This window comes from Strigops habroptila, chromosome 2 (assembly GCF_004027225.2).
Source record: "Strigops habroptila isolate Jane chromosome 2, bStrHab1.2.pri, whole genome shotgun sequence".
NCBI classification, from domain to species: Eukaryota; Metazoa; Chordata; class Aves; order Psittaciformes; family Psittacidae; genus Strigops; species Strigops habroptila.
Genome location: NC_044278.2, coordinates 105232954 through 105260511, shown reverse-complemented (window position 1 = coordinate 105260511; position 27558 = coordinate 105232954). Strand labels below are relative to the sequence as shown.

Here is a 27558-nt window from a genome sequence, read left to right as displayed (position 1 = left end):
CCCTCCTCAGCTGCAGTTACACAGCCACGGTTGTGCTGTTTTCAGCTGTAAATCACGGCACTTTTTCTCATGATCCTTGACACTTTGGCTACGACGGGAGGCTCTGCCTCAATGCCGTGCCCCAGTCCCGTGGGTCAGACTCGGGGCCCAGGGGCCCGAGGAGAGCCCGGCTCATCTCCGACTCACGCATGCCGTGGAACGGAGCGCTCGGCTCCTGAGAGAGCCCAGGAGGGGCCCCGGCAGCCCCAGGCCCGCAGGGAGGGCCGGGCGGGTGGCTCCGCGGGGCAGGACAGCGGCTGGTGTGGGGCCGAGCCCGCCCGTGCCATCGGTCCGTCCTGGCGGCGGGGGCCGGCGGGGCAGGGTGGCGGGGCCGTGCGAGTGCGGGGCCGGCCAGCTCCCGGCGCTGAGCGCTCGCCTCCTCCGTGAGCGCCTAAAATGTTCCTGGCATGCGAGGCCAGGGGAGATGCAGTGAGGAGCGGGGCACTTTTCCAACAGCTCCTCCGCCGAGAGAGCCAGCGGCACGGCGCGGCTCCGCAGCCCGCCGCCCTCCTCGGCTTCCTCAGGCAACCTGACCGTCATGCAGCGAGGCAGGGTAAGGGGCTTCGGGCTGGGGCCGGGCAGGGTGACCCGGGGGGAGAGCCCCGACCGCGGGCGGGGGGCTGCGGGGTGCTGCCGCGGGGACGCGCCCGGTCCCGTCCCCGCTGACGGCGGCGTCGTTGCAGGTGCTGGCGGCGCTGCTGTGCGCGGCGCTGCTCCCTCTCCGCCCGGAGGCCGCCAAGGCGCACAAGCGGCCGGCGCGGACCCGGACCTGCGGCGAGCGGCCCGAAGAGCTGCTGGAGCAGCTGTACGGGCGGCTGGCGGCCGGCATGCTCAGCGCCTTCCACCACACCCTGCAGCCCGAGCCCGCGGGCCGCCCGCACAACGCCAGCTGCCCCGCCGGGGGCCGGCCGGCCGGCGACAAGAAGTTCCGGCTCCCCGTCAACCTGCGCAGCGCCTCGCCCTGGGCCTACAGGTGACTGCGGGGCACCGGGGGAGGGAAGGGAAGGGAAGAGGGGTCCAGCCGCGTCAGGGGGCGAAGCGGTGCCGGGTCCCTGCGGGCTGAGGAGAGCCGGGTCCGCTGTGCGGGACGCCCCGTGCCGCCGTTCCCCGCGCGGTGCTCTGGAGGCGCCGGTCCTGGGGGACACTGCCGCACCGGGCAGCGGCCTGGGGGAAAGGCGTTACAGGGGGCATCCTGACGGGCAGATCTAACGTAAATGTGTAAAAACAGCTCGTGTGGGGAATATCTCTAAGGGGCAAAAAGAGAAATGAGAAATGAGCGACGTAGAGCAAGGTGTGAGATGGAGCGCACACACACCCGGGAGCACAGACCGCCCCTCAGAAAAGCACTGTGGCAAATTGTCATATGTGAAGTGCACTCAGAGGGCTGCTCAGCAAAGGACCATCACCAAGAAAGCCCCTCCTGGCTCCTTAGCACCCCAGAGGGCTCAGACGCTTCCCCCGAGATGTGTCTCCAGACACGGTGCTGGTTCTGTAGTATATCCGAGTACAGTGTGTGTCTTGTTAAATGCCAGCAGAACCGTGTCTTCACTTACCCGCCACAAACACTCCCAAGAGCTTGCTGTCCGCTTTGCTGTAGGAGCATAGGCAGGAATGAGCACTGCAATTCTCTACATCTGCGTTTCCAGCCTACATTTTGCAAACCCCCGTCCCCAGGGGCTGACAGGCTATTTTTAAGGGGGCATAAAAACAACTAAATAAAGTAAATCTGTTCTTAGGCTGGTTAATACACAAGGGTCTGCACTTATGTAGAGAAGTCTGGAAAAGCTTGGAAACCACTGATCTAGTGCACTAAACACAGGGTGTGATTACATTGTCACTATCAAGTGTGCTGGTGGTTCTGTCTGAACAGCACTGGCAGAATTGGGTTTTCTGTTTTCAGCTTTCTGTAAAGACTCTGCAGACAACAGGAAGCTAAAACATGCACAAACTTAAAAGGAACTGACTTTCTTGCTGCTTCGTGTATATTATCCTTTGCATATACCTTGATGCAGTTACTGTGTATTCATCAAACTTAAATATCTCCTTATTAGTGATCTCCAGTAAACATTTATTTTGTGGCATGGGGTTTGCCCACTTTTCTTTAAGAAGTAATCCTACTGAGAGAAAAATGGTTTATTTGCTCAATAAGCCTTTCATAAACTAAGTATTTTTAGAAATAGTATTTTTAGTAATACATTTTTGTAAGCAGACTGAGGGTTTCTAAGCTACCTAAGTGTGCAACAAGCAAGTATGATGAATGGAACACCTACTGTTAGGTTCAGGTATTCTTTATGTTGGTTTTGCCAAATATTAGTGCTATCAGAAAATTGTTCTCCTCATCTAAAACAGTGCCTGCCGTGCTCACATCTTGTTGGGCAGGTATTTATTTTCAGTGGGAGCTCTGTAGAGGCTTGCTTCCTAACAGAGAACCAGGTGCTATTTGGAGCCTGGCTTACAAGAAGTTCATTAAGAAATTTTAAATCACTGTTCTTGTCATCAGAATGTTTTCAAGCAGAGCACAAACCATTTGCATACGAGTAACTTGGTGACATCTCCAAGCAGAAATTTTAAAAGATAGTGAAAAAAAAAGTTGTTACAACGTTAAAGGCAAAACCTAAAATTATATTTAGGGGAAAAATTGTTTCTGTAGGGTGAAGAGGCCTGAGTACACTGTCTAGTGAACAGATCGCATTTACAGCTTTTTTCTCGATTGCATTTTTCCGTGTCAGTAGTGTGCAATGAGACAGCAACAGACATGGCAAGATGTGTAATGAAAGTGTAAAACTTTCATAAAATTGCTCATTATGAAGGATAATGTGCATTTGCTATTACAACCCACTGTTGCATAGACTTTGAAGCCAGGTAAAAGCACTGTGAACATCTGGTCTGGTCTGTGGTGTTCACCCCATTACCCTAGCAGCAAGCTCCCAAACCCAGTGAGAGCTACTGCGTGTCCTTAAAAAGGATACACAACTCGCCATTAAAGATTGCAAGTAGTGTCACGTTATGTCTTGTCAATGGTTAACCATTGGGTTAGCACCCTCAAATCATGAATTTGACTATTTGAAACCTGTGCCAAGATCTTGCCTGCCCTGTTTCAGCACCTCACAGACATCCCGCTCTCCAACTTTTCTGCCCCTAAAGAGTTACAGTGCAATTGATTTCTGCTCTGTGCATAAAGGGTCTTTTTTCTTTTTGAGTTGCATTTTAATGTCTGAGATACTTCATGCTGTTTCTCTGTCTTCACTGGTGTTGCAGCAGTTCCCATTGTTACCATCTGCAGATTTCATTAACGTACTATTTATACTCCCTATTCCAGGTCATTAATAATAAAGATATTAAGTCTGGCTCTACTTACCTTCCCCTGTATATCTCCCTAGGCACCTGCTCCCAGCTGCTTAACACTGCTTCTTGTAATTCTTCTGCTTATACGGCCGTTCAGTTCAAGTTAACTGAAATTTTTTCCTATCAGCATTTGTGAGAAAGAATCAAATATATTACTTAGAGATCTGTGTATAACATTCACACATCACATATATCCAAGTTTGTTGTTCTATTGTTCATGGAAGAATTGATTGGTTCAAAGTTCAACTAGACCTTGTGTGGCTACTCTCCTTATCTTTGTTCTGTGCTTACTATTATTAATTTTCTACTACTTGGTCTTTAAAAAATCAAGACTTACATCATTTTTGGCTTGCTACAACCTGGAGATACAGGAGTTGCACATGGATTGCACCACAGATCCATCTGGTCCACGATCCTGCTGCTGGCAGCAACCAACAGGTGGTATTTGAGGCAAAAGTTAAGGGAAAAATATTAGTTCATCTGTCTGATACTGAAATTCCATCCTGATGGCCACAGGAGATCAGTATATAACTCAGGGCACGAAGTTCAATCGCATGAATCGCTCTTTACTCTGCAGAGCTATAAAGAGGCAGCAGAGTTCCCTGAAGTCAGTTGAGTGGAGTGGAATCCTGAGCATACTGGATTTGCTCAGCACTGCAGAAGCTCTGCTGTGAAATCATCAGGCTGACTGTGTGCCAGTGTATGGCATCTACCCAGGAGCTGCTTGTCCTTTCTAGCAGTATTACATGGGCAGTCAAACCCAGAAGGCCTGCTTGTACACAGAGGTAGTGGCAAGGGCCGTGGGCCTTGGCTACTGCTGTGGTTCACACTTGCTTCACAAGAGTCAGTGATACGGGTTGTCCTACCACTTACAGGTCCCTGCCGACAGCACAGGGTGGGTGCCGCGTGGTAAAACTTATAGAAGCTGTCATCATGGTGAATGTTTAGCAGTGCAAGCTCAGCTCCAGAGGTGCACACACAGGCTGCTCATGGACAGCAGCCATGATAAAAAAGATTAATTTTAAGTGCGTATCTAACCCTTTGCAGGGTCTGATCATAAAGCTCAGAGTAATGCTGGAAAAATCTGATCCCACTGAAGTCAACAGCACATTTACAGGTTGTGTTGATTTGGGAAGTGTTCAAGGCCAGGTTGGATGGGGCTTTGAGCAGCCTGGTCTAGTGGGAGGTGTCCCTGCCCATGGCAGGGGCGTTGGAACTAGATGAGCTTTAAGGTCCATTCCAACCCAAACTATCCTGTGATTCTGTGATTGATGATTCCACTCATCGTACTGCAGAGCATAGGGTTATGCAGAGCATCAGTGCCATTCCTTAATCAGCTATACACATCAGCTTTATTTTTATTCTCTGTTGTCTATTTGTTATTATCTACGAATAACATTCGTAGCTAGTTTGTAGGAATATTCAGAGACTTCTGCAAACACACTTTTGCACAAATTTAGCAAAAAAGCTTTATGTGTATTCAAGAAGTCATTCTGTTTCTGAATTTCCAAATCTCATGGCTTCTGTGTCTGTCTCTGGGGTCTAATTCTGCATTTACTAAGGCTTAATTTAAAGAGATTTAATTTTTATTGTCAGACTTGATCTGATCATGAAATCCCATGTTAGCCAGTCCTTCTCTCAAGCATAGTCCAGCTTGTTTTTTCTACTTTTCAAAAACCATTTTCAGTTTATAAGCATCTTTGGTTGTGTGCTCATCTACATGAAATCTTAATAACAGTAATACAGGCAAGTCTTTTATTACTGATAAAAGCCAAGCTTGTCTGCAATGCTTTTGAAAAAAGTTATGCAAGAGGGGGCTTTCCTTTAAATGATACTCCAGTGATTTTCAAGAACCTTACTCAAGACATTTTCCAGGATTTAACATTATCATGTGGCACAGTGTGCGTATCCCAAATATGCAGCCAAGGGAAGGAACCAGGGGATGCAGAACTGCCATCATTTGAGTACTTTTCATTTGAATATGTGTTAATACAACTCTTCAGAAAATGACTGTTAGCACTAGGTTATTTTATGCAAGCACTGTACTTAATACCTGTATATTAAACAAAGTGAACATAATGTGAACAAAAGAACACCTGCTATAGAGAAATAAATGTCTTGCCAAGAGGGAAAAGAAAGTTGTTAGCTCTTAATCCTGTAAGTGTTTCAGTGTGAAGTAAAGGGCTGATGATCAGCTTGTCAGACTTCTGATAACATCCAGCTGTTAGCCTAGTGCTAACAGTCGTTTTCTAAAGAGTCAGCAGGCAGCTGAGCTGCCTGCCCCAGCTCAGCATCTGACCCACAGGATTCAGAAGCTTGGAAACTTTGAAGTGATAATATTATTAAAAATACTACATATGAAAGTAGCAGTACAGGGCGAGACAGATTAAGTCTTTCCAAGAGTTTTGCTTCTGACAGAAAATTTTCTCTTGACTTTCCAGGCTTAGTAAGTAAAAGGCAGGAAGTTTGTTTTTCACTGGGAGCTCTCAAAGCACTCGTAGGGTCGTAAGAAAAAGCAGCCTAGAAGTAGTCACACTTCATTAGCAGTTCCAGTTCAGTACAAACCTGCTGCTTGTTCCAGCAGCCCGGCACAGCTCACTGCTCCTGTCATTTGTAAATCAGGAGCACTGGCAAGGCAGAGTTAGCCCTCCATACTAGTGACCTGAGTTCACAGGACAAGGGTAGCCCTCATCAAAGTGGCTGAGCTGTCTAGTTTGCAGCAGTGGCCACAGCAAATGGCACAAGGATGCAGGGGACACTTAGGTCCCAGTGGAAAGTTGTGCTCCTCTGGCCCTTCTCCACTCTTTCCAGCTGCTTCTGTGGTGTCCACCCCAGTTGGGAATGTCTTTCACTACACATAGGAAAGAGTCAGTGAGAGCTTGGAGCATGTGTTTTATCTAGTTCATTAACCTGATCAAACATGTTTGCCCTGTTCTAGAAGACATAAGAACATAACTTGTAGTGCTTGGAGTAATGGAGATGCATCAATCTACAGCAGCTGAGGCTGTGGTCACTATAAGCACAGAGTGATTTTGTGCAAATAGAGGAAACGTGTTACACAACTGCATTTACATGGCTGGTGTTTGTTAATGGTTCAGACCCAAATCAGTCTGGGTTGCCCAGAAAGTTAAACAGGAGGCTTCAGTTATATGGCCTTTCGTGTGAACTGAAGAACCTTGGGTACAGCTCCAAATTTCAGTAACTTTTGAGTTAAGCATTTAATTTTAGGAGGCATTACTTAGAGCCTTTAGCCTGAAATTCTGGTCTGAATGCAAAACCATGCCTGTATTTTGGACCCATCTTTGGGTTTGGATCCTCTCCAATTCCTTCCAGTCCCCACATGATAGAGGCATCTACATCAAACTTAGCAATATAAGGTGTTTTTCTATGGAAAGTAGAAAACCACACCACACCATCCTTCCAAGAACCCCTCATTTATACCCGACTTTTGCCATGTGGGAATTTGGAGGGGTAAGTTTGTTGTGGGCCATGATTCCAGTGACAGTGTGCTCTTGTTATTAGTGAAAACTCTTATGTTTGCATCCAGAAGCGTGTTCATGCTTTCCAGTAACATCATAAACCAGGTGCTAGAGATAATACAGTAGAGGAAATACCAGTAACTTGACAGATGGTGTGTTTAACAATCCACCACTGAAATTATTCACACTTGACTTTGAAATGGGAATGTATCACGGTAAAAAAGCCTGTATTCCACATTCTTCCCTTCTACTGGCTACCAGACATTTTATTTCACATTGGTGTGAGATCCTGTAACATGAAGGTATTTCCTGGGGAAAGTAAGTGAGTATAAATGGGACAGAGAAGCTTTGCAAAAAAATACATGCGACATCACAGATGTCTGGCTATAGGAGAACTGTTAAGATTTTTATGTGAGAAAAACAAATTCCTTAGAAAGACAAAGAATACAGATTATATGGTCACTGGGAGGGAAAAAAAAGTCTCTGATGACAGGATGATCAAGTTTGTGTTTGGCTAAAGGTGTGATTTCCAGGTTTGTTTTAACCTGATAAACTGGTGATACTTCAGAAAAGAGCAGCTCCTTTCTGCCCCCATCTACAGCTGCTTGTTCAGGCTGGCTTGTTTGTCTGAGGCTCTGTGCATACGTGGCAAGACAGCTGAAGGACCAAAATGCAGCTTTTGATGAAGTTACTATTCAGCTGAATGAATTCCCTGGTCAATCATTTGAGCAGAAAAACATCAGCATCAACCCAGGTGGGAGGGAGAGCCAGGCTGCCTCTTTTGGCAAGTGCACATGCTGTTGACTGTAAGTGACTGCAATCACAGCTCAAGACAGACTTATGCTGCCTCTTCCCCAGCTGAAACCTCTTCTTATCTCAGGGACCAGCTGAAGAGATAAAAGGCTAACTAACACTTTGGTACCAAAGGGAGAGCTGCAAGCCCTGAGAAACACAATTTAGGGATCACTTTTGATCTATTATGGTTTTCAGATATGGTTATTTTGAAACTGCTGTGGGAAGGGGGCATTATATACTCAGTAGTTTGTATTATCTCATAAATAATTATACTGATGACAGGTATTCAATTTATTCATTTTTCTTACATAGTTGCCCCACTTGATCTGTTGCGTGGTGGTCCTATCCTGATCCCCAGTAGAGGATGTCTTAAAACCCAGCACAAGAGTTTTTACTGTTTTTGCAGCACTTCACATCACAGTAAATATTACAGGCTTGAACATTCTCTGGCATCACATCTCTGTTACTCAGGTTTTTAGCCTCAGCTGCTGTAATTTCCCATCCAAACATGGGAAATGATTGATTTAGTCTGCAAGAAAAAGAATGTTCCGCTTCACCGTTAGGAAAACTTACCAAGTAAAGAGGTGGTGAAATGCTGCAACAGAGCCTCTGGCAGGCTGGGCATCTCCTGTGGAAGTTCTTAAGAACAGGCTGGGCAAACGTGGGCAATTCCATCTGAGCTTGCCTCATGGAGGCATTTGGGCTGGGTGACCTCCCAGGGTGCCTTCGTGCTCTCTGCCTGCCAGTAACAGCCTGTAGAATACTTCTGCTGTGCACCGTGTGTAGGTCTGACCATCTCCTGTGTGGAAGCAGGAGCAGGGCGAAAGGGCAGAAAAGGTTTTCCTGTTACCTGACAGGTGGGTAAGTGCTTCTGTTCACATACTGGGGGGAGGGAGCAGCATCCTCCCAAGGGGGGAGCACCGAGAGGCAGCCGGATGTGCTTCTGGGCTGAATGCTTCTCCAGCCAGAGAGCTGTCATCCTGCTCTGGATGGACAGGGAAGCAGGGCTAGGTTTGTGACAGTGTGAGGGCAGAATGTGATCTGGAGGAAGCTTAGAGGTACAAAGAGGACAGCTGGCATAGAGTTAAACATTGTTTAAAATCCTCTTCTTCTGGAGGTGCAAACATCATTTCTAGAATATTGGCACACAGCTGTAATAATGTGCAAATTACAGACATGCCCAGCAATTAATTACAGTATAAGCAGGAAAAGTGGGTAAAGAACAAACCAACAAATACATCCCTACCACAATAAGCAGCGTGGCTCCATGCTCCAGTACCTGCACTCCCTGTGTATTTACTCTTTTATTGCAAAAAGAAAAAAGCAGACTTTATCAGGTTTTACTCTCTTTACTAAAAACAATGGCTGTAGGTCAGCCAGGATCTGTATGACTTGAGAGCCTATATCACATCTTCATTCTGCATCCAACAACATCCAGAGAGGAATGATAGAAGTTGGACTTTGTTGGTCCAAGCTGTACTTATGTAACAAGACAGGCCATTAGGGAGCAAAAAGAAAGGGTAAGACAACAAAAAATAGAGGCTATACTGCTGAAGCTTTGGGGCAATGCTTTACTGCAAAATGTAGCAAGGGAGGGCAGAAAGTTTACCTCAGTGTGGGCATGCAAATGTTACTCTTCTCTGGTTAGACAGAGAGACAGTGCAGGTGAATTAGAGAAGGAAATACTGGTTCTGTTTTCAGGAGGAAGGCACCTTTAAAACCCCCTTATAGCCCTATTAGGGAGCAAAAACTATTGCAGAAATAATAGTACAATGTAACTTTTAAAACGTGATGTCAGAGCTTCAACAATAATAATGTTAACAAGGATTTCTACCAATTTTTTAAGAAGGCAGATCAAAAGTTTGGAAATGCCCAAGTATCCTTCTTAATGCCCTTTTTACCCATTCAGTCCAAAATGCAAAACTTACTCTGCTGCAGCTCCTGAATCTTAATGTTAGAAAGCCAGTCACTTCACACTTCAGTGTGCACTGCAGGACCTGATCAGTTCTACAAGTTGTGTGTGGTTTTTATTTTCACTTACAAGTAAGAAGGCAGACAGCAACAGTGACAGCTATTTTTCCTGGCAAAGAAAAAAACCTTATGTAAATGTTTATGGTCAAATCACATAATAATAATGTTTTCCAGATGAATATATCTATTTTTAGAGATACTAATTAATCTTTATTATTTGCTTCCCTATAGAATTTCGTATGATCCCACGAGATACCCTAAATACATTCCTGAAGCATACTGTCTGTGCAAGGGCTGCCTCATGGGGATCTTTGGTGAGGAGAATTTCCACTTCCGCAGCACCCCTGTGTACATGCCAACAGTGATCCTCCGCCGCACCTCCTCCTGCGCGGGGGGCCGCTACGTCTACACAGAGGATTATGTTACTATCCCAGTGGGCTGCACTTGTGTACCTGAGCAAGAGAAAGAGGCCGAAAGCGTAAATTCCAGCATAGACAAGCAAGAAATGAAGCTGCTGGTAAGCCAGAACAAGCCGTCATCAGAATGAAGAATATATAAAGTGTTGCGTTATAGTATTGGCTTCACATCATTTCACCACCTCAGGAAACTGCCCCACAGCAGCAAACACATTGACTTACCTTCTCTTTCTACTTACAGTTATAAGATGGAAAGTTTTGTCCAGTCACTCACATCATTAGAGATGACAATTCATGTTAAGAACTTCTTTAGTTCATGTAAGTATTTGCTGCAAATTTCAAAGTTTTTTGGTTTGTTTTTCTTAGAGCAGAACACTTCCACTTTATCCTTGCTTATTCGCAGTATGTTTTAGAGTATGATGCAACAGTAAGACACACTTGCTATTACTATAGCAGACACTGGTTGTACATATTTTTAAGGAATCTCTTATACTCTACTTCTGAATACTCTTATATAAAGATGACATAGCTGCCACACATGTGCCAGCTCAGGCAGTGAAAGGGATCATTTCTCATGCTGGGAGAGCCTTCCTTTATGTTGCATATCTCAACTCCAGGCAGTGTTCTTGGCTGTTCTATCTTTGGCTATTTATACACTACAGCAAGGAAACCTTTGCTGATTTTGAGTCATTCATGAAACAATATTCTATCAGTTTGCTATTTTTAAACTTGCCAAATTGCTAAGGGTACAGAAGCATGCTAGAATCTTCTAAAACTGCGGTGGACTTTTCGGATGTGGACTAAGTCTCATTACAGAGAAAATATTAATTAGAAAAAACACAGTTTGGGCCCCAGAGACTCTGTATTAGATTTCATTCGTCATTAACTGCCTGTTTCTTGTGACAGAACTGTATTCTGAACCCAGGGCAACAGTTGAAAAGCAAAAACCTATTCCATCTTAGGAGATTCCCCATTAAAAAAAATAAGTTGGAAGGATTAGGCTTCATCTCGGGTCCACTGCAGATGAGTGAACAGGCTAGGTCTTGACTTCAAATGCTACAGAAGTCATTGAAGTGACTCCCGGCCAATCCAAACTCGTTAAATCCAAGTGATTGATACAGTCACTGTTGCTTAGTTTTCTTTATGCTACACATAATAGACAATTGCCTGCAGATGATGCTGGTCTGCAGGAGAGTCTTCCATCCTTGCAGCTTGCAGGAACTTGATGGCAAGCCCTAACCAGAACCCCTAGATACACAAAAACTTGCATTTCCAGATCAAGAGACTGAAGGTTGGCTCAGTCTAGTGCTTGAGGACCAGGGGTAACCAGGCATACCCTGCACAAACAGAACTCCTCAAGGGCCATATTTGTCTAAGTTGATAAATCTCGGAATACACAGCAGAGAATGCCTTTTACAGTTGAAGGATCATGACTGCAACATCATTACAAAAACCAACAAACACCATATGCAGCAATGTATCTGCTACATCAAGAATCTCAAAATTGGGCTTAATGCATAGCAGCTAAAGTCCTGCACAAACACAGGCTCCTTTGGAGTGTCATTAGATGAAGAATGGAAAGACTATGAGCTAACCAGAATTAACAAGTTATATAGAGAATGAAAATCATATGATAACTTCTTGTCTTGGTGCCTTATTATTGACTGTGCTTTTTACGACTCTGTCTAGTACAACAGTATTTTTATAGTGCAATCTGTATAGCTTCTTACAAAGCCTAAAACAACTTTAAAAGAACTCCAGAATCCAATAAAAGATTCCCATCACAACGTCAAATTGAAGTTTATAACTGCGTTTCTTCTGCAAATGCTTTTCCACAATTCTCCTTGTCTTTTGATCTGTGTTTCCTCAAATTGTGATGCTTCTATCTCAAGGGTCTTCTGAAAGGAGAGTTCAAAGAAGGTCATAAAGTGTTTATACTGCTCAGAGAACAGCTAATTGCCCGGCTGCTGCCAGCAGTTATAGGTAGTTACCTGGTCCCTGGAGAATATAAATACTTGAAGCAATTACATCCAGTTTTCCTTCCTCCTAACATGGAAGAACTTCTCACCCTCTGAAGAGAGGGAAATGGTAATCAAAGACAGAGGGGCTCAGAGGGGAAGCAGACTCACAGACCTGGAGAAACACTGCAAGAGATGATGCTTGCTTCAGCAGTCTGACCTTAGGGGTTCACTACTGTGGGTTTTTTCTCCACACTCTCTCTTCAGATAGGGTAAAGTTGGACCTTCAGACTCCACAGCATGGAAAGCAAAGTCTTCACAGTAAAAAAACCCCAAACAACAACAACAAAGCCAAAGCACACAGCCCTTAATGTGTAGCAAATACGCAGAAGGGCTCCCAGCCACAGCTCTGGCTAAGCACTGTCCTGTCCTCTAGCAAAACACATCTGTCTGCCCACACACTTCCCTTATACAAATTTGTCTGCAACAAATGAGTTACCAGAGCACATGGACTCATTTGCATGATGTGGAGAAAAAAAATGTCACTTTCTGTGGCAACTCCTGTCCTGCAGGCATAAATTATGGAGTCATTTTGAGGTTTTCCAAGTAACTAGAGCATGTTCTGGGAATTCCTTGGAGTTGCAGGCTAAGATCAGGTACATGGAACATAATAGGTTTTGCCAATCCAGAAAAACAGATGCTTTAGTTTACATATAACTTCAGGAATTGGATGACTGAAAGGAAAGTACTAGAGAACTACAAAACCTCAGTGGATCAATAGATCATGTTGGCGACCTCCTTCTCGTCATACTGTAACAAGTGCAGAAAGCTTCCCGTGGTTACAAGCAACCTCATGTTCTCTTACTCAGAAGCCCATTTTCCTTTTCTAATCCTTGCCCTCTTTCGTGGCAGACTCTTCAGCTGGGCTAATTTGCTTCCTGCTTTCCAGTTAGGTGTCTCTTAAAGCCTGTGTTTGTGTTCTAGGCTGAGCAACTGTTTGATAATAGTTTGTTGGTGAACAACTGTTTGTTAATACTTAACATCAAGAACTATTAGCTACACAAACATTTGTTAACCTTCAAAATACCCCTCCATATATAAACCCTCTCCACATTACTCATGTGGAAAAGGGTGAGTATCAAATGTAGTTTGCTTTTGTTTGGATTTATTTATTTTTTTTAAAGGGATCATCACAGCATGGATTTATATCAGTTTCACTTCAACTGGGGTGTGACATTTTCCAGCTTCTAGTCCTCTGGTTACAGCTGCTGCAGCCTTGCCTTTAATTTGCATGGGGGGAGGGAGGGTTCACTGGAGTTGCTTCAAGGCTTCACAAACTGTTGACAGAAGGCAGACATGAAATGCCTCATTGAACCAACTCCAGGCCCAATAAATGCAAACAATTCAAAGCTGAAACTATCTGGCAGCTGCAGCTGATTTGAGAAATTTTTTGTTGTGCCAGGAAAATCTTTTCCTTCAATGAGGTTGTCCCTGGAGTACATTAAGAGACACAAAATACAGAACAATATCCTTGCTAAAGAGATTATTTTCTTCTCTGTAGTATCACTTAAGATAGGTTGGAAAATTCTTGTTATTGAGGAAGGCTGAGAAAAGCCTGAGATGTTAGTTTTGGTTTACCAGCCAGTCATTACGTGACGGTGTTTGTCTGAACAGGCAGAGGTCTACAGCTGCAAGTAAACATGAAATCACGTGGAAGAACACTAAAGCAGCAAGGGGAAAAGGGAACATGGCTATGGAGTGCTCAGAAAGTCTGAACACCCATTAATCTCACTGGGATTAGGGAACAGCCACAACTACCTGGACTAGGGCACAAGAGGGAGATCTAGTCAATCTTACATGTTTTGCTGAGTTGTGGCATGAGATACCACTTGATTTTGCTGTGCTTCCGAGGGGGCTGCAGACCACAAGCAGACCCAGAGCAGCAGCAGAGCTTTGACGTGGCTGAGGAGGGGCTTCTGCAACCCAAACCCCAAACCTGGCTGACCTGTTTCCCATCTGCCTGCATGGCACTGGGTATGCGCCATGCAGGGAACCAATGGAGAGTGACAAGAGCGACCATCAGCCGTACCTCCCACTTGCTCTGGTACAGAGGGGTATGAACAGAGAGGTGAGGACAACTGTGTGGTACAGAGATGGGCTAACTGTGCAACATGGAGCTGAAAGCAACACTATTTTTATCAGGAAGCACAGATCAGACATCAGTGGAAGCAGTACCTCGGACTTCATGCAACACTGGCTCTAGAGCTGTTTTCATTTGTCATCTGGGGTGAGGTGCAGGCAGCTGCAGTACACTCTCTTCCACCTAAAGACACCATCCTGTGCACAAGACCCCAGGTTTCCTCTGCCAAGTGTCACATTCATAACAACAGTAGGGCACCAAGATGTCCTGCTGCTGTGCCGTGCCCGTTACTGCAGCCAAGAGGCTGTAGCACATCCAACTCTGCAGTCACAACTGCCAGTGGAAAACCAGCATGGTGGTAACACTTCCCCACAGCCTGTTCAATAGAAGGTACATCCATGAGACACCCACCATAAAGCAAGCCAGGCACTACTTGACACTGAAGGTTTGTTTTCATAATTCTATTGCAGAAGAGAAGATTTTGCTGTCACATATTTCTTGAAGTTGCTGCAATGGCAGAAAGTACAAACTCACTATGCATTTGTGTGACTTGCAGCCTTCTCAGAAACACAGCTACTTCCTTGGAAACAAGCACGGCAAAAAGAGTTTACCTCCTATCACTGATGATAGCTGTGAATGCACCAGCCAAGCTGTGGTTGGGCAGCTGCTGGTACTCACCAGGCTGTTCAAGCAGGAAGCCGGTGGACAACAGGCTGCTCTGTTGAGTGCATCTACACAGATTTGCATGTACTCTCATTTTCACAACCATGCATCTTCACAGTGCCTCTTTTCAAAGCTGTCTGACCTACATGTGAGGAGCAGCAGTTATTTTCTTGGTGAACTGAACTGCTTCATACAACTGAGTGGTGTACTTTTATTTGTTTAAGAATAGTCTCTGATGCAGTTAGCAAAGCTCTTTTCATTCTGATGCAGAGCTCAATGCACATTTACCAAAATGAAGCAATTAAAGCAGCAACGTAAGTGAAGCTTGTATTTGAACAGCACATTCTAATTTAGGTGTGTGGCAGGGGAAGAATATCATCCCTTCTGGCAATCGTACCTGTCCCACCTGAAGCCCCTACGTAGTTAAAAATATAGTTTCAGGAGTTACTTCATTGTCTCCATCTGCTTGGTGTGCAAGACATTAAGGTAATAAACATAAACCAGTTTATGACTGTGAAGGATAGATTTGTGCCAATAGCTATGCATTTAACATTCTGGTTTGCTTTATTTTGAAGCTGCCTAAGTAAAAGTAATGGTGTAGCCTCCTGGAAAACACCTAAACCCAGCTGTACATCACCTGTGGACAGTCATTTGGGGGGGATGTTCTGGCTTTATTTGGCTCAGCAGCAAGGATGGCTGCTGGTTTGAAAAGCAAAACTGTCAGCTGTGGGCTCTCAGAAACTGTCAGGAGAGCCTGGTCTCCATTCTCCCTCCGTCGTCTTTCTCTGCAGCACCCTTCCCATTTTAACACCACCTATCACTAGTCTGATAGAAACAAGGAACATTAAAGAGAAAGAAGACTGGTATCATGAAACTCAGGAGCACTGTATGGGGGAAAGAGGGCAGGAAGCATCAGGTATAAAATGTGAGGAGGAGAAAAGCCTTAGGAAGTAAACATCTCTTAGAAAATGGGGAAGACAGCAGTGGTGACTTGGATGGGTATTTATGAACCAGTGTTGTCTCCAGCTCAGAAAGCATGATTCTCTGAGCACTGACATAGGATTATATCCTATCTATGTTATTCCTGCTCATTTATTTACTCCATCAGACAGGAAAATCTGCATCCAAACAGCAGAAAAGCACAAAACCATGGGTATTACCTCTGCCTCCTTAAAAGTCTTGTCTCACAAGCTTAATTAGGTTCATCCCCACCACAAAATAAGTTTCTTAATACTTCATTTTAGGTGATTTATTTTATAGATGCAGCATTTCTGCAGTCTTTTACACAATCCCAATAGATAATTATGGTATACAAAACCAAGTACTCATGTTTTGTATAGTATATTTATAGCTGATAAAACTGTTGAGGGCCTTGGAATTTATGAACCAGCTTTCACCCAAAAATACATTAGAAGTGTAGTCAATAGGCTAGCCAAAACTGGCTTTAAAAATTCCCAATTACCAAAAATCTCTACTATCCCAAAGCACAGTTTTTCTAATATATCATCTATTTTAACTGAAATGGATCGAAATACAGCCCAAACCTTGGGCAATATAAAATTTAACATTTCTCTATTAGGAAGAGCGTGAGTTTATCAATATACTGTTACATATCAGTGGCCTTGTATGATTCAACAATTCCCAAGATGCTCCTATTCTACTGCTCTGCAGCCGTCTGTGGAACAGGAGGCAAAGATAAAACTGAGCAATTGGAAAAAAAGGCCTGTTCTTGTAACTACAAACTTGGCATACCTGTAAATCATCTTTAGCTTGATATTGAAATCCACTAAAAAGCAGGCACTGTATTTAATCAGATTCATTATGATTCAAGATTTAAGGGACTAGTGTATATGGGTCACATTAGTACAGAAGTATCTCATAACCAACAGTAACTCAAAGGAAGAACTGAGGAACACACACAGCCTGAAGCACTAACGCAAGGACCGGGTGGTGTGTTGCATTTTTATTTAGCAATCACTTCATATTCCAGGTGATTTGGCCTGACTAATCAGGATTAGTATATATAGGATTCTTAATGCCAGTAAAGCTCTCTCTACTGGGGAAATCCTTATGTGCTTTTTTCAAGGAGACATTGCGTTTATACCACCTCAGGAGATGAGCTTAACTAGTCAGTAGAACAGCCTAGTTGTGTGGGGTTTTTTAAAGTTTAAAAGACTTTCTGTTGCACTAACACATACACACCACAAAATAAATGCACTGTACTTCTGCAAGGACCTGTGTAATGACTTAGTAGAGCATGCATACATACACGAGTTTCTATGGTGGTTAAGTGATGACAAAAAAAATCTTCTCACAAAAAGAAAGTCTGGGTTTGTGACAAAGCAAGGTGAAATAATACGAGGATGATAAGAGGGCTGGACCACCTCCCGTATGAAGACAGGCTGAGAGAGTTGGGGCTGTTCAGCCTGGAGAAGAGAAGGCTGCGTGGTGACCTCATAGCAGCCTTCCAGTATCTGAAGGGGGTCTACAAGGATGCTGGGGAGGGACTCTTCCTTAGGGACTGTAGTGGTAGGACAAGGGGTAATGGGTTCAAACTTAAACCGGGGAAGTTTAGATTAGATATAAGGAAGAAGTTCTTTGCAGTGAGGGTGGTGAAGCACTGGAATGGGTTGCCCAGGGAGGTTGTGGATGCTCCATCCCTGGCAGTGTTCAAGGCCAGGTTGGACAGAGCCTTGAACCACGTGGTTTAGGGCAAGGTGTCCCTGCCCATGGCAGGGGGGTTGGAACTAGATGATCTTAAGGTCCTTTCCAACCCTTACGATTCTATGATTCTAATAACCACAAGATTTTAAAAAGCCAGTCTGGCAATGATAGTGAGAGAGTAGTTCTTACCTTACTTAGCAACTGATAGGTAGTTCTGATGATTATTAAAAGCAACTGGAGAGGCCTCTCCAGAAGGAGACCTATTTTCTCTTCTAGTTCTCCTTTATAAAAACATCAGCCTGCTGGGTAATGAATCTGAAAACACACGACACGTTCAGAACAAACATCTCTCGAGCCTTTTACTCAGGGAGCATCTCTCAAGATTGAAAGGAGGCCACTACTCACGCTCTTTCAACCATCCGCTAGCTAGCAAGTCATCTGTTTCTGATGCAGTGATGACTCTGATGTCTGTGAGGCAAGCACCTGTGTGTTGTTATACACCTACCAGCTAAAATCACTTTGGAGGGGTCACTGAAGAATCCTTGAATGGTAAAACCTGCCAGTTCAAATGAACCTCTAACAGAGAAGCTCCCATTGTCTAGCACCTGTGCTGTTTGGTCCCCATTTACCAAAGAGGGAAGATACAAAACAGTGGCTGCAAATGCTTACACATTTAAAAGAGAGAGGCTATCATGATTAAAGCTGGCCCAGAAAACAGTACTTGGAGCTGAGGATTTCAGCATTGAGAAATATGGAGTCACTGCTAAAAAATAGAGAGGAGCATGACTGAAAAAGTTGTAGATCTTCTTAGGAGGCTCAATCCAGCCCAGAAGCATAGTTCACAAAACACCGAAATTCATTAGCTAAATTTCGTGCATGTTTTGGAATAAACTTGCAAATCTTCACCCCGAGATGTTTTGCTGCCTGTTCCTCCATGATTGCACCTGCGGCAAAAATAATTAGCATTTGATGAGAAAAACAGTAACAGAATGTCTGGGATTTTTTAATAGCTCCTCCCAAATGCACATAAAGCGAGCCTGCTTTTTTTAAGGAAGCAAGGCTTAAAGCAGCTACACTGTCAGCCCTCTTTAACAACTGAATCTATTTGGAAATGAGAATAAATCTGAAAGAATGGAAGATGCCCCAACGAAATGAATGCCCATGAAGTTTCATGAAAGTAGCTGGAGGGTAAGCTCAGTGTCCCTTTTATAGAAAACAGAAATGAACTCCATCTTCTTGCTACATGCCAAAGAAATTACATGGTAGGGAGCCATGGGAAATGCAAACAGATTACATATACTCTTCCACTTAAATAAACTGCAGTGCAGTATTTACAGCTACACACTAAGAAATCACTTCCTTGAGCAGCATTTCTCAAACTCTGTAAACTTAAGGACCACCTACCCATTTTAGGGAAAAAATTGTGAGAACCATCCTTGTGCGTGACTGCCATGTGCAATTAAGCAAAGAAGGTTTTCCATGGCCACATTCTTCTTCATTTTGGCTGCTTGGTTGACTTCCCTCACATTATATGTATAGAGGGTTTTTGTCATTTGGGGTTTTTTTTGCAAAAGTTTCCTGGATGTCTTCAGATGTCTTGTAATAAGATTAGAGTTTAAGAAACACCATGACTAAAGCAGATACTCATCATTCCTTAAAACAGCAAATGCACCTCCATAAAGAAGGCCCTGCAAGTACAGTTGGTAAATTAGTTTCACTGCTCTTATCACTGGTTTTTAATTCCTCCTGCTGTATTTCAGTGCCCAAGATCTCCTTGCTTGAATCACAGTGGCAGAATCTCCCTCACACGTTCATTCACATTACAACTCGTGTGTTTACCAGCAAGGACAGGTAATATGAGGTGGGGGTAAGTTTACTTTGTTTTTCTTTTCAAGACTTCACTAAAATCATCCCACTTTACTCAGCAAAGGCCATTGCAACCTATTTGTTATTCTTTCTACTTAGCTCACCTTAGATGCTAAGTAGTACGTTGCAGCTGAAGTCCTGTAGCTACTGACATGTTAAAAAAAATCACAAATTCTTAAGGTTATTCAATAAGACATTAACAGTAAGTTGCACCTATCTTTGTAAGACCCAGTTTATAGAGAGTGGCCTTTTACAAGAAAAAAATACTTCTGGAAATCTGCAGGATGATCTTGTAATTTTTCAAAGATCTAGTAAAACTCACAATGCCATATGAAGAAAGTACTGACTTCAACTCTTAAAAAACACATACCTTCAGTTTAAAATAAAGGTTGAACTAAAGTATTCCAATAAAAAGCTTAGGATACATATTCCTCTTTGAAGTAATGATACAGTAGTATTACTGAGTCAATAGTTTTCTCACTTGAGAAAGTTTCATCTTTTGAGAGAGAGAAAAAGATGCTTAATGGTGACCTAATATTTTTATGAACTATACCCGTGCAAAGCAGAATCTTTCCTTTTGTTAAATATTTGATGGTCTCTGCAGTTTTTTGAAGACATTCCTCAGACAGGTAGGGTGGATCTGCTATGACGATGTCAAAACTGTGTGGCAGGAGATTTTCAGGTAAGTTCAAAGGCTGGTTGTAATCATAGAAGATAAATTCTTCTCCATATACAGAAAACCTTCTGTCGTACTCCAGTATACAGACCGAAAAATCTTTACCATCCTGTTCTTTCAGTTTCTGGTACACACTGGGTGCACTAACACATGCTATCCTGAAAAAGAGACAACGGAGAATATTCATTTAAAAGGCAAACAACAGCAAAAAAAACCAACAACCCTACAGCAGTCCTGAGGGCTGCTTTGGGAAAACATTTTAAATATTAGTCCCAGAAGGTAAGCTATTCATCCTCCATTCTAACAAATAATTACTTTAATAGTAGAGTTTTAAGCATGAAAGCCATTTATTCAGCCTCCATGCTGCACAACTTAAGCTTAATTACAGAGAAAATCTTGTTTCAGAACAGCAAGGAAATATACTTGAAAACTTAAACCTGACTCCTTACAGAAATAGGAAGAAAACCAAGTTTCTCCATCTGTTCTGCAGAAACATTGTATGAAAACAGAGAAAAGAATTACAAATCATTGATACGCTCTGGAGCTCTCTCAAAAAAGAAAAGATTCACAGTAAACTTGTACAAGGCAGAGCCTACAGCATTCAATGAAATGCTAAAAGGTAAGATCAGGATGGACTATTATTTACACAAATAATGGCAAAGCATGTGTGCAATATCTCAACTGAACAAAGATGAAGTACAATGAGTAATGAATTACACTGCATGCTCTGCCTACACAGTAGAAACAAAGTATTTACAGAAAAGACATGTTGAATCCCTGACGTAATTATTGAAACCTACCTGCCACCTTTCCCAGCTGCCACAACCGCTTCGTTAGCCAGCCGTGATGCGGTTTCATCACTGTACCAAAACTGGCTCAGTTGCTGAGAAAGAGAACACACAATCACAAACAACGTCAAATCTTCGGACTGTGCTATGTACTGTTAGGTGTGGTGAGTTGTATTTGAAGAAAAACAAAATCCATAGCAACTTCTCAGTTCACCAGTTGTTAAGCTGGAAAAGTGAGTATTTTCCTGACAATCTTTTCACCTCTGTAATCCGGGGACAGGCAGCAGGTAGCTTCCACTGGGTGTTTCCAAAGCATTTACTGTGGTATCAGGAAAACCAAGTAATGCAAGATCACTGAGGAGGTTAGTTCAAACCCAGTGTGCAGATGCACAGTATTTATGTGGTCTTAAATTTTTAGTGGAAGAAGAAAAAGGAACTTGAAAAGTGACAGTATAGGAGGAAATAAAGGGTAAAAGTACTAAATCAGAAGAGATCAGAAAAAGAGTAAAAAAAGTCCCCCAAAAACAGAGGCAAACCAAAAATCAGTCTGTCAAAATAAAAAATAAAAGCAGCAAAGCAACCATCCACAAAAGCAAAGACATAAACCACAGAATGCAATACAATGTGAAAGGAAAGATCACTTGATCTTGTTACTCAGTGTTTGTCTCAAACCCTGGGAAGCATCTTTTCTACATTCACATACCAGGCTGGAGTTAAAATTTCCAGAAGGGATAGATGTTTTAGATGTTTTTGTTAGCGGCTTTATTCCCTCTCCATGTTGTACCCCTTTCTCTGCTCCACTCCCCCCCCCATGTAGGGCAGACAAATATACCCAGATTTAACATTAAAGTAAATATCCCTACAGTGTTGCTGCCCATGAAGTTTGATTTTGCTACTCTAGGAACATCTTTGAGTGTTCCCTTTTTTAATTTAATTTCATTATCCAACCACAACAGAAACTCAGTAAAGGCTACTCCTCTAACTGTGCTTCATGCACTGAAGTTTATAGTTTCTTACCCAGTCTTCCTCTATTGAGCCAATGGAATATTGATTAAACCCCTGGGAGGTCTTCATGCCCTCTCTCTGCTGCTGTTCCAAATAGAACTCCTGGAGGGCGGCCAACGTATGGGATGAAAGCTGGGGAATGTCATCGCCTTCATCATCCATTTTTCTAGATGTCAACTAGAGAAAAGAATTTAATTAAATTAACCCTTTTCAATGGTGAATGCTTTTAATAATGGCACAGTCTCGTGAGGTACAACCACCTCCACTGACAATGCAGACTCAGCCTAACAGCTAACTAGAAAAACCTCCTGCAAGAGAAAACATATTCTCTCTACTTAGGAGCTCTTAAACAAGCGTGAGGATGATTAGAAATAACACGTCTCCAGACAGAATTCAAGAACAGCAGCAATAGTGTTCCTTTTCTATATTCCATACAGATTTGGCTTGTATTCTTGGAGGGAAGTTGTCATTACGGTGATTTCCTGAATCTGTACAACTTCTCTGTATCAGGGAAAAAAAAAAAAGGAGGAGGGGTGGGGAGGCAAAAAACTTCAGTGGATATGGCAAATCCTATAGAAACTGTTCCCTTCCCTCCCATAAATAATGATAGATATTGTTCATTCCTTTCCATGTTCAAAAGTCACACAATTCTGATGCAAAATGAAGAAACCTGGCTTTAACTTCTGTGCCATACAAAGATTCCTCTGAATGCCAGAAACCTTCTACAAGCAAAAGCAGGCAAGAAAATCAAGATGTTTTCCTAAGACAACACTACTCGACCAAACTTGTGTATTTTGTGATAACTCGTACCAAAAAGACACAGTATATACTATCAGAAAAGTCCAGCCCCAGTACAGTGCACACACAGAAGTACAGCACAGAGACCTCTTGTGCTGGGTTATGCTGCACAGGATCACTTCCCCTGCTCACCCCGACTGCTAAGCAGCATCCAGGGGAAAAGCTGTGGGTCCTTCCCAGAAAAGACAGTGCCACCTCGTGGAACGAAGGTGATGAAAACAGGACCCTGCATGGGAAAAGTACTGGAAAAAACTGGAAAAGATTCTTCTCTGGAGAAATCCATTTTCTCTGCTTCTGATCTAAGACTTAGTAAGTACACGAGCAATTACTTTAACAGAGCTTGGAAGAGGGCAGACGCCTGCCTTTGTGCAGAAGTGACTGGGAGAACCGTGTGCCATCTGAACTGTGTGCAACTTCAGAAGCCAGGTATGATTTCGAGTACAGCTGCCCCCAGTTTTTCTTCTCCCCATTCCCTGTATAACAAGAACTCCAGAATCCACAACCTCCTCCCCTTCCACCCTTCCCTCCATGCTGCTTGCCATAGCACAGCTTTCAAGACTTTTCCTGAAACACAGCTGCTCCCCACTTGCTGGAAAAATGGTACTATCAACCTGTGAGAAAACTCATCAGAATTCACTAATTACTCTGCTATTCCACTGACACAGAACACACCTACATGTGCTAAGAGTAAAGCTCTTGGCTTTTCCAGAGTATCATTTATCTCCTATGAAGACAGGCTTAGAGAGTTGCGATTCTTCAGCCTGGAGAAGAGAAGGCTCCAGGGAGAATTTAGTACCTAAAGGAGGCTACAAGAAAGCTGCAGAAGGATTTTGCAAGGACATGCAGGAATAGAACAAAGGTAATGGCTTTAAACTGAAAGAGGGTAGATTTAGATTAGATATAAGGAAGAAATTCTCCACTATGAGGGCAGTGAGGCACTGGCACAGCTTGCCCTGAGAAGCTGTGGCTGCCCCAGCCCTGGCAGTGTTCAAGGCCAAGTTGGACGGAGCTTAGAGCAACCTGGTCTAAGTGGAAAGTGTCCCTGCACATGGCAGGGGGTTGGAACTGGATGAGCTTTAAGGTCCCTTCCAACCAAAACCATTCTATGATTCTATGACCTGCTGGTCAACCTTAAAACAAGGGATGTACTGCGCTCTGCTCAAGCTTCAGCTCCTGAATATGTACAGGGATGCAAATCCCTCATCTCCAGACAACTGGAGGGGTAACCAAGCTAACCCACACAGAGGTGCTGGGGGAGTTCTGTCCCAACCATAGTCAAAGCACAGACAGAGAAAGGATCTTTCCTAGTGGAAACAATTTTTCAGATCTTTGATCTTAAAAAGAGTTGATTGTCAATGATCTGACAAGATACTGGGAGTTATCGCCAAATGCACTTTCACAGGGATGACTGACAGGACAAAGTGTATGGAATTTATTGGTCTAAAGTAATTTAGACAAAAAAATAAAAAAATCCTCCTGCTAGCTAGTGTGGTGCAGCCAGCAGAACCAGAGCAATGCTGGGCCATACCTACACCTGTTTTGTAGAGTCCTCCAATGTAAATCAAAACTTCTCAAACATCCGAGAGGTCATCCCCAAGCACAGGCAGCATCAGCAGCTTGTTCCCCGGCAGTCAACTGGGAAAAGCTACACAAATTCAAGTTTTGGGGCCCAGGTGCCATGAAACAGAATGGCCTCTGAGCATGATGGCCAAGCCAGGGGACATCAGAAAAGCAGAAGTGACAAACCTTCACACAAACCTGAAGCTGTTTTCTTACGTACTCATGGTTTTGTGGAGGAGGGAAGAGGCACAAGGCAGGATTTGTGGACCAGGACCAGCTCACCTACCACAGATCTGAGAACAGCTCCATTTCAGGATCAAGTCTGGAGAACTTTTTGTTAACATCCATGGCAAATGGTTCAAGAAGAAAGCTGTGCTAGTTCAGAGAAAGGGTTGATGCTGGTCACTCTTCTACCCTGTAGTGCTGATAGTGGCAATTATCCTATCCTGAAGGCAGCCAAAAGCAGCTGTCCCAGAAGGAATAAGATAAGGCAAGTATATGCGATACCTCCCCACTCTATAACACTCCCAGACTTTAACCATTTTCCACTAGGGGAGTTGTTTCTGCACCTGAAGTGATTTATTCTGTGAATGCAGTTCTCTTAGAGACACCTGTCCAGTACCCCTTAAATTCACATAAAATTTTTAAATCTATAATGTCAGCTGGTAAGAAGTTTTATGTTTTGTTGCTGTGAACATGGCTACTAATATCACGTGATGCAAATACTTTGTATATCAGAAGAGAAAGCAAACGGTTGAGCTTTTAGACACTCTCTCCACAACACTCCATGCGTCGTTTCACAGCCACCTGCAGGTCATCCCCCATCCCTCACTCCACAGGTTGGCACTTTTCTAGCTGAAGTGCCTTAACCCACTCCAGTGACTGGCTGACAAAAGTCTTTCTGTGCATTTGCTCATCCTTGTTAAACGCTTCTAATATACCCAGTTTTTGAGATGAGACTAGAATTCTACATAATATCTAAGATAAGGGTGATCACACATTTATGCTGTCATTTTATGATATTTTCTGTTACAGTCTATTTCTTTTCCTACAAAATTCTACCATTTGGTGTATTTCTCCAGCTGCCACCAAATGCTGATAGGATGTTTTTGGAGAATCACATATCACAATCCCGAAGTCTCCTGCCTCCGTGGGAATGGTGACCGATGAGAACATTGATTAAGTAGAATTTACAAACAAATTTAAAAGGATCTGCCAACAGCTCTGAGATACCAGCACATACTGAACAAAACTAAACAGCAGGTCTGGTCTCTTCAGCTCAACAAATGCAGAGAATTCCGAAGCTAGAAAAGATTCAAGAATGGTAGCAAGACATACAAAGACCAGAACAGCTTTTGCAGGGGAGTAAGTGCAAGGAAGAAGTACCTGAGAATGCAAATGATGAGGTAACCTGAAAAGGTGTATGACAGAGCCTGTGATCGTGAGCGGCATGACCACCACTGCCAGAGATCGACTGTTTTCCAAGGCAAGAACTAGAAGGCAACAAGCATGGCCTGCTAGAGCCTAGTTAAAAAGAAATCAAAAGGGGCTAGCTCCTGACACACACTGCTGCTGAGCTACAAGGATCCCTGTCAGTGACGAGATTTCACAGTGCTTCGAAGTGACACAGAAGCATTTACAGATGAGAGGCTTTCAGAGGATTAATATACAGGAACTGTATTGGAATCAAAAAACAAGGTGTGGAGACCAGGTGGTTACTTGAAGGAGAAGGGCAGTATGATGTGTTCTAGCCCAACTCTCATCCTTTTTAATGAGCACGGTCAGAGAGGCAGTGTAAGCTGGATTCGACCGCTGTTACCCTCCGGTAGTAACATGAAGAGGGAACGCTGTCAGCTTATGAAAGGCCCCTTTTTTCTGCTCCCTCTTGTGTTTAACTGCTCTGAGCACCCACTGCCGGCACCTACCGCTCGCGCTCTCCCCCTGCGCAGGCTCCGCTCCGGGCCCGGCGCGCCCCCCGCCCTCCGGCCGCCCCCAACCCCAGTGCGGCTAGCGAGGAGCGGAGCGCGGCCGGTCACCATGAGGCGCCGCACTGTCCAACGCTGCTGAGGGCCCGCTCCCGCTTCCCGCCTCACAGTCCCGCCCGAGCCGAGAGCGGGGCCCCCAGGCCCGGGGCCCCACGGGCCGTCGCGCTGGGAAGGGTCCCCCGGCCGCAGACGCCACGCGCCCGCCCTGACGGGGAGGACAGGCGGGCGGGCCCGCGGACCCCGTGCAGTCGCTGCTCTCTCGGCAGCACACCGATCCCGCCTCTCTCTCCACTCACCGGCCGCCAGACCCCTACGCGCATGCGGGCCTCTCCCCGCCCGCCGCGGCGCCGCCGCCCCCTGCTGGTGACACGGGGCAGGGCGGGCCCGGGGATTGCTGCGGCGGCGGCTCCGCCTTTGCCGCGGGCGGGGCGGGGCAGGCGCGTTCCCAACGCGAGGTGCCGCTGGTCGCCAGGAGCGGGGCGCCCGGTATGAGGCGGAGCGTGCTCCCGCTTGCCGCAGCCGCGGCAGCGTCGCCCGCCCCTCGCGGCGTGCGGCGAGTGTCCGCCTGCCCGCGCGTGTCGGCGGGGTCCGGGCTCGGGCGCAGCCGCCTGAAGGCGCTGCTGGCGGGGAGCCGTGGTTTCGCTGTGCCTTTCGCCACTGCGGTGGTTCGGGCAGCGGAAAGCGATCCGTGGAAGGGTTTCCAGCACAAATACGAGCTCTGTAAAAGCGGGCATGCGCAGAGAGCAGCCGCCGTGCTGCCGCCCGCGCCGGGCCCGCAGCGCCGCGCTCCCACTGCCGGGTCGGGCCCCGGGAAGCACGCGGGGCTTGGAGTAGGTACTTCAACAGATACAGGAGTCTTGGACAGGATATACCTCAAGTCAGGCGTTCATCGGTAGCCAGTCACGTTAGACTTAAATCACGGGTATATCTCAAGTTAGATGCCACGTGTTTAAAAGCCCTGAGCTTCTGACTTCAGTTCCAGCCTGGTATTCTTGATCTGACTTTTCTGTCGATGCTTTCCACCTGAATTAAATATTATCAAGATGGAATGAACTCCCTTTCTTGTATAAGAGGTCAAGCTGTTTCTTAGTTTCAAAATATAACCAGTTTTAAAGTACCTTCCTTGTTCCACTTCATTCACTAGATCTTTTGCTTTGGGCATATAATTCATGTCTGTTTCTCGTGTTGTGCAGACACAACATGCTTGTCTGTCACTTCTTGTCATCTATTACTCCAAAACCTTAAGAACTTCCTCACTACTGGTTTGTTTGTTTGTTTTTTCATTCCTCCTTGATAAAGCCTGGTAATTTGTAAAAGCATTTTCATAACGTTATCTTTCCATGATTCAGTGACTCTCTTATAAACCAACTCATCAAAGGCAGCCCATCAGCTATTTATAATAAACCCAAC

The 27558-nt window shown here is 44.5% G+C and overlaps 2 protein-coding genes across 3 annotated transcripts; one reads left to right on the top strand and one right to left on the bottom strand.

Moving 5' to 3' along the window:
- The first annotated feature begins 386 nt into the window (after positions 1–386).
- IL17D (interleukin 17D) lies at positions 387–11832 on the top strand. The gene is made up of 3 exons (XM_030477476.1): positions 387–592; positions 723–1012; positions 9861–11832. Exons 1-3 carry the CDS (start codon positions 578–580, stop codon positions 10174–10176), a joined length of 621 nt encoding a protein of 206 aa, XP_030333336.1. The 5' UTR covers positions 387–577; the 3' UTR covers positions 10177–11832.
- Positions 11833–17803: 5971 nt separating this feature from the next.
- Positions 17804–26498, bottom strand: EEF1AKMT1 (EEF1A lysine methyltransferase 1). 2 transcript variants are annotated; one of them, XM_030475798.1, is made up of 5 exons: positions 26445–26498; positions 21818–21982; positions 20813–20895; positions 19707–20170; positions 17804–18414 (listed from the first exon to the last, which is right to left on the bottom strand). In XM_030475798.1, the coding sequence occupies exons 1-4, from the start codon at positions 26466–26468 to the stop codon at positions 19753–19755; spliced, it is 690 nt and encodes a 229-aa protein (XP_030331658.1). In that variant the 5' UTR covers positions 26469–26498; the 3' UTR covers positions 17804–18414; positions 19707–19752. The 2 variants fall into 2 exon arrangements, with proteins under 2 accessions (XP_030331658.1, XP_030331659.1); XM_030475799.1 differs by having other exon boundaries at positions 19890–20170.
- Between the last annotated feature and the right edge of the window lie 1060 nt (positions 26499–27558).

Coding starts and splice junctions, on each gene's coding strand:
- IL17D (XM_030477476.1), top strand. Junction 1,013..9,860: donor GCCTCGCCCTGGGCCTACAG/GTGACTGCGGGG, acceptor GCTTCCCTATAG/AATTTCGTATGATCCCACGA.
- EEF1AKMT1 (XM_030475798.1), bottom strand. CDS start 26,468: ATGCGCGTAGGGGTCTGGCGGCCG. Junction 21,983..26,444: donor GCGTAGGGGTCTGGCGGCCG/GTGAGTGGAGAG, acceptor TCTTTTCTCTAG/TTGACATCTAGAAAAATGGA. Junction 20,171..20,812: donor GCAGCTGGGAAAGGTGGCAG/GTAGGTTTCAAT, acceptor TCTCTTTTTCAG/GATAGCATGTGTTAGTGCAC.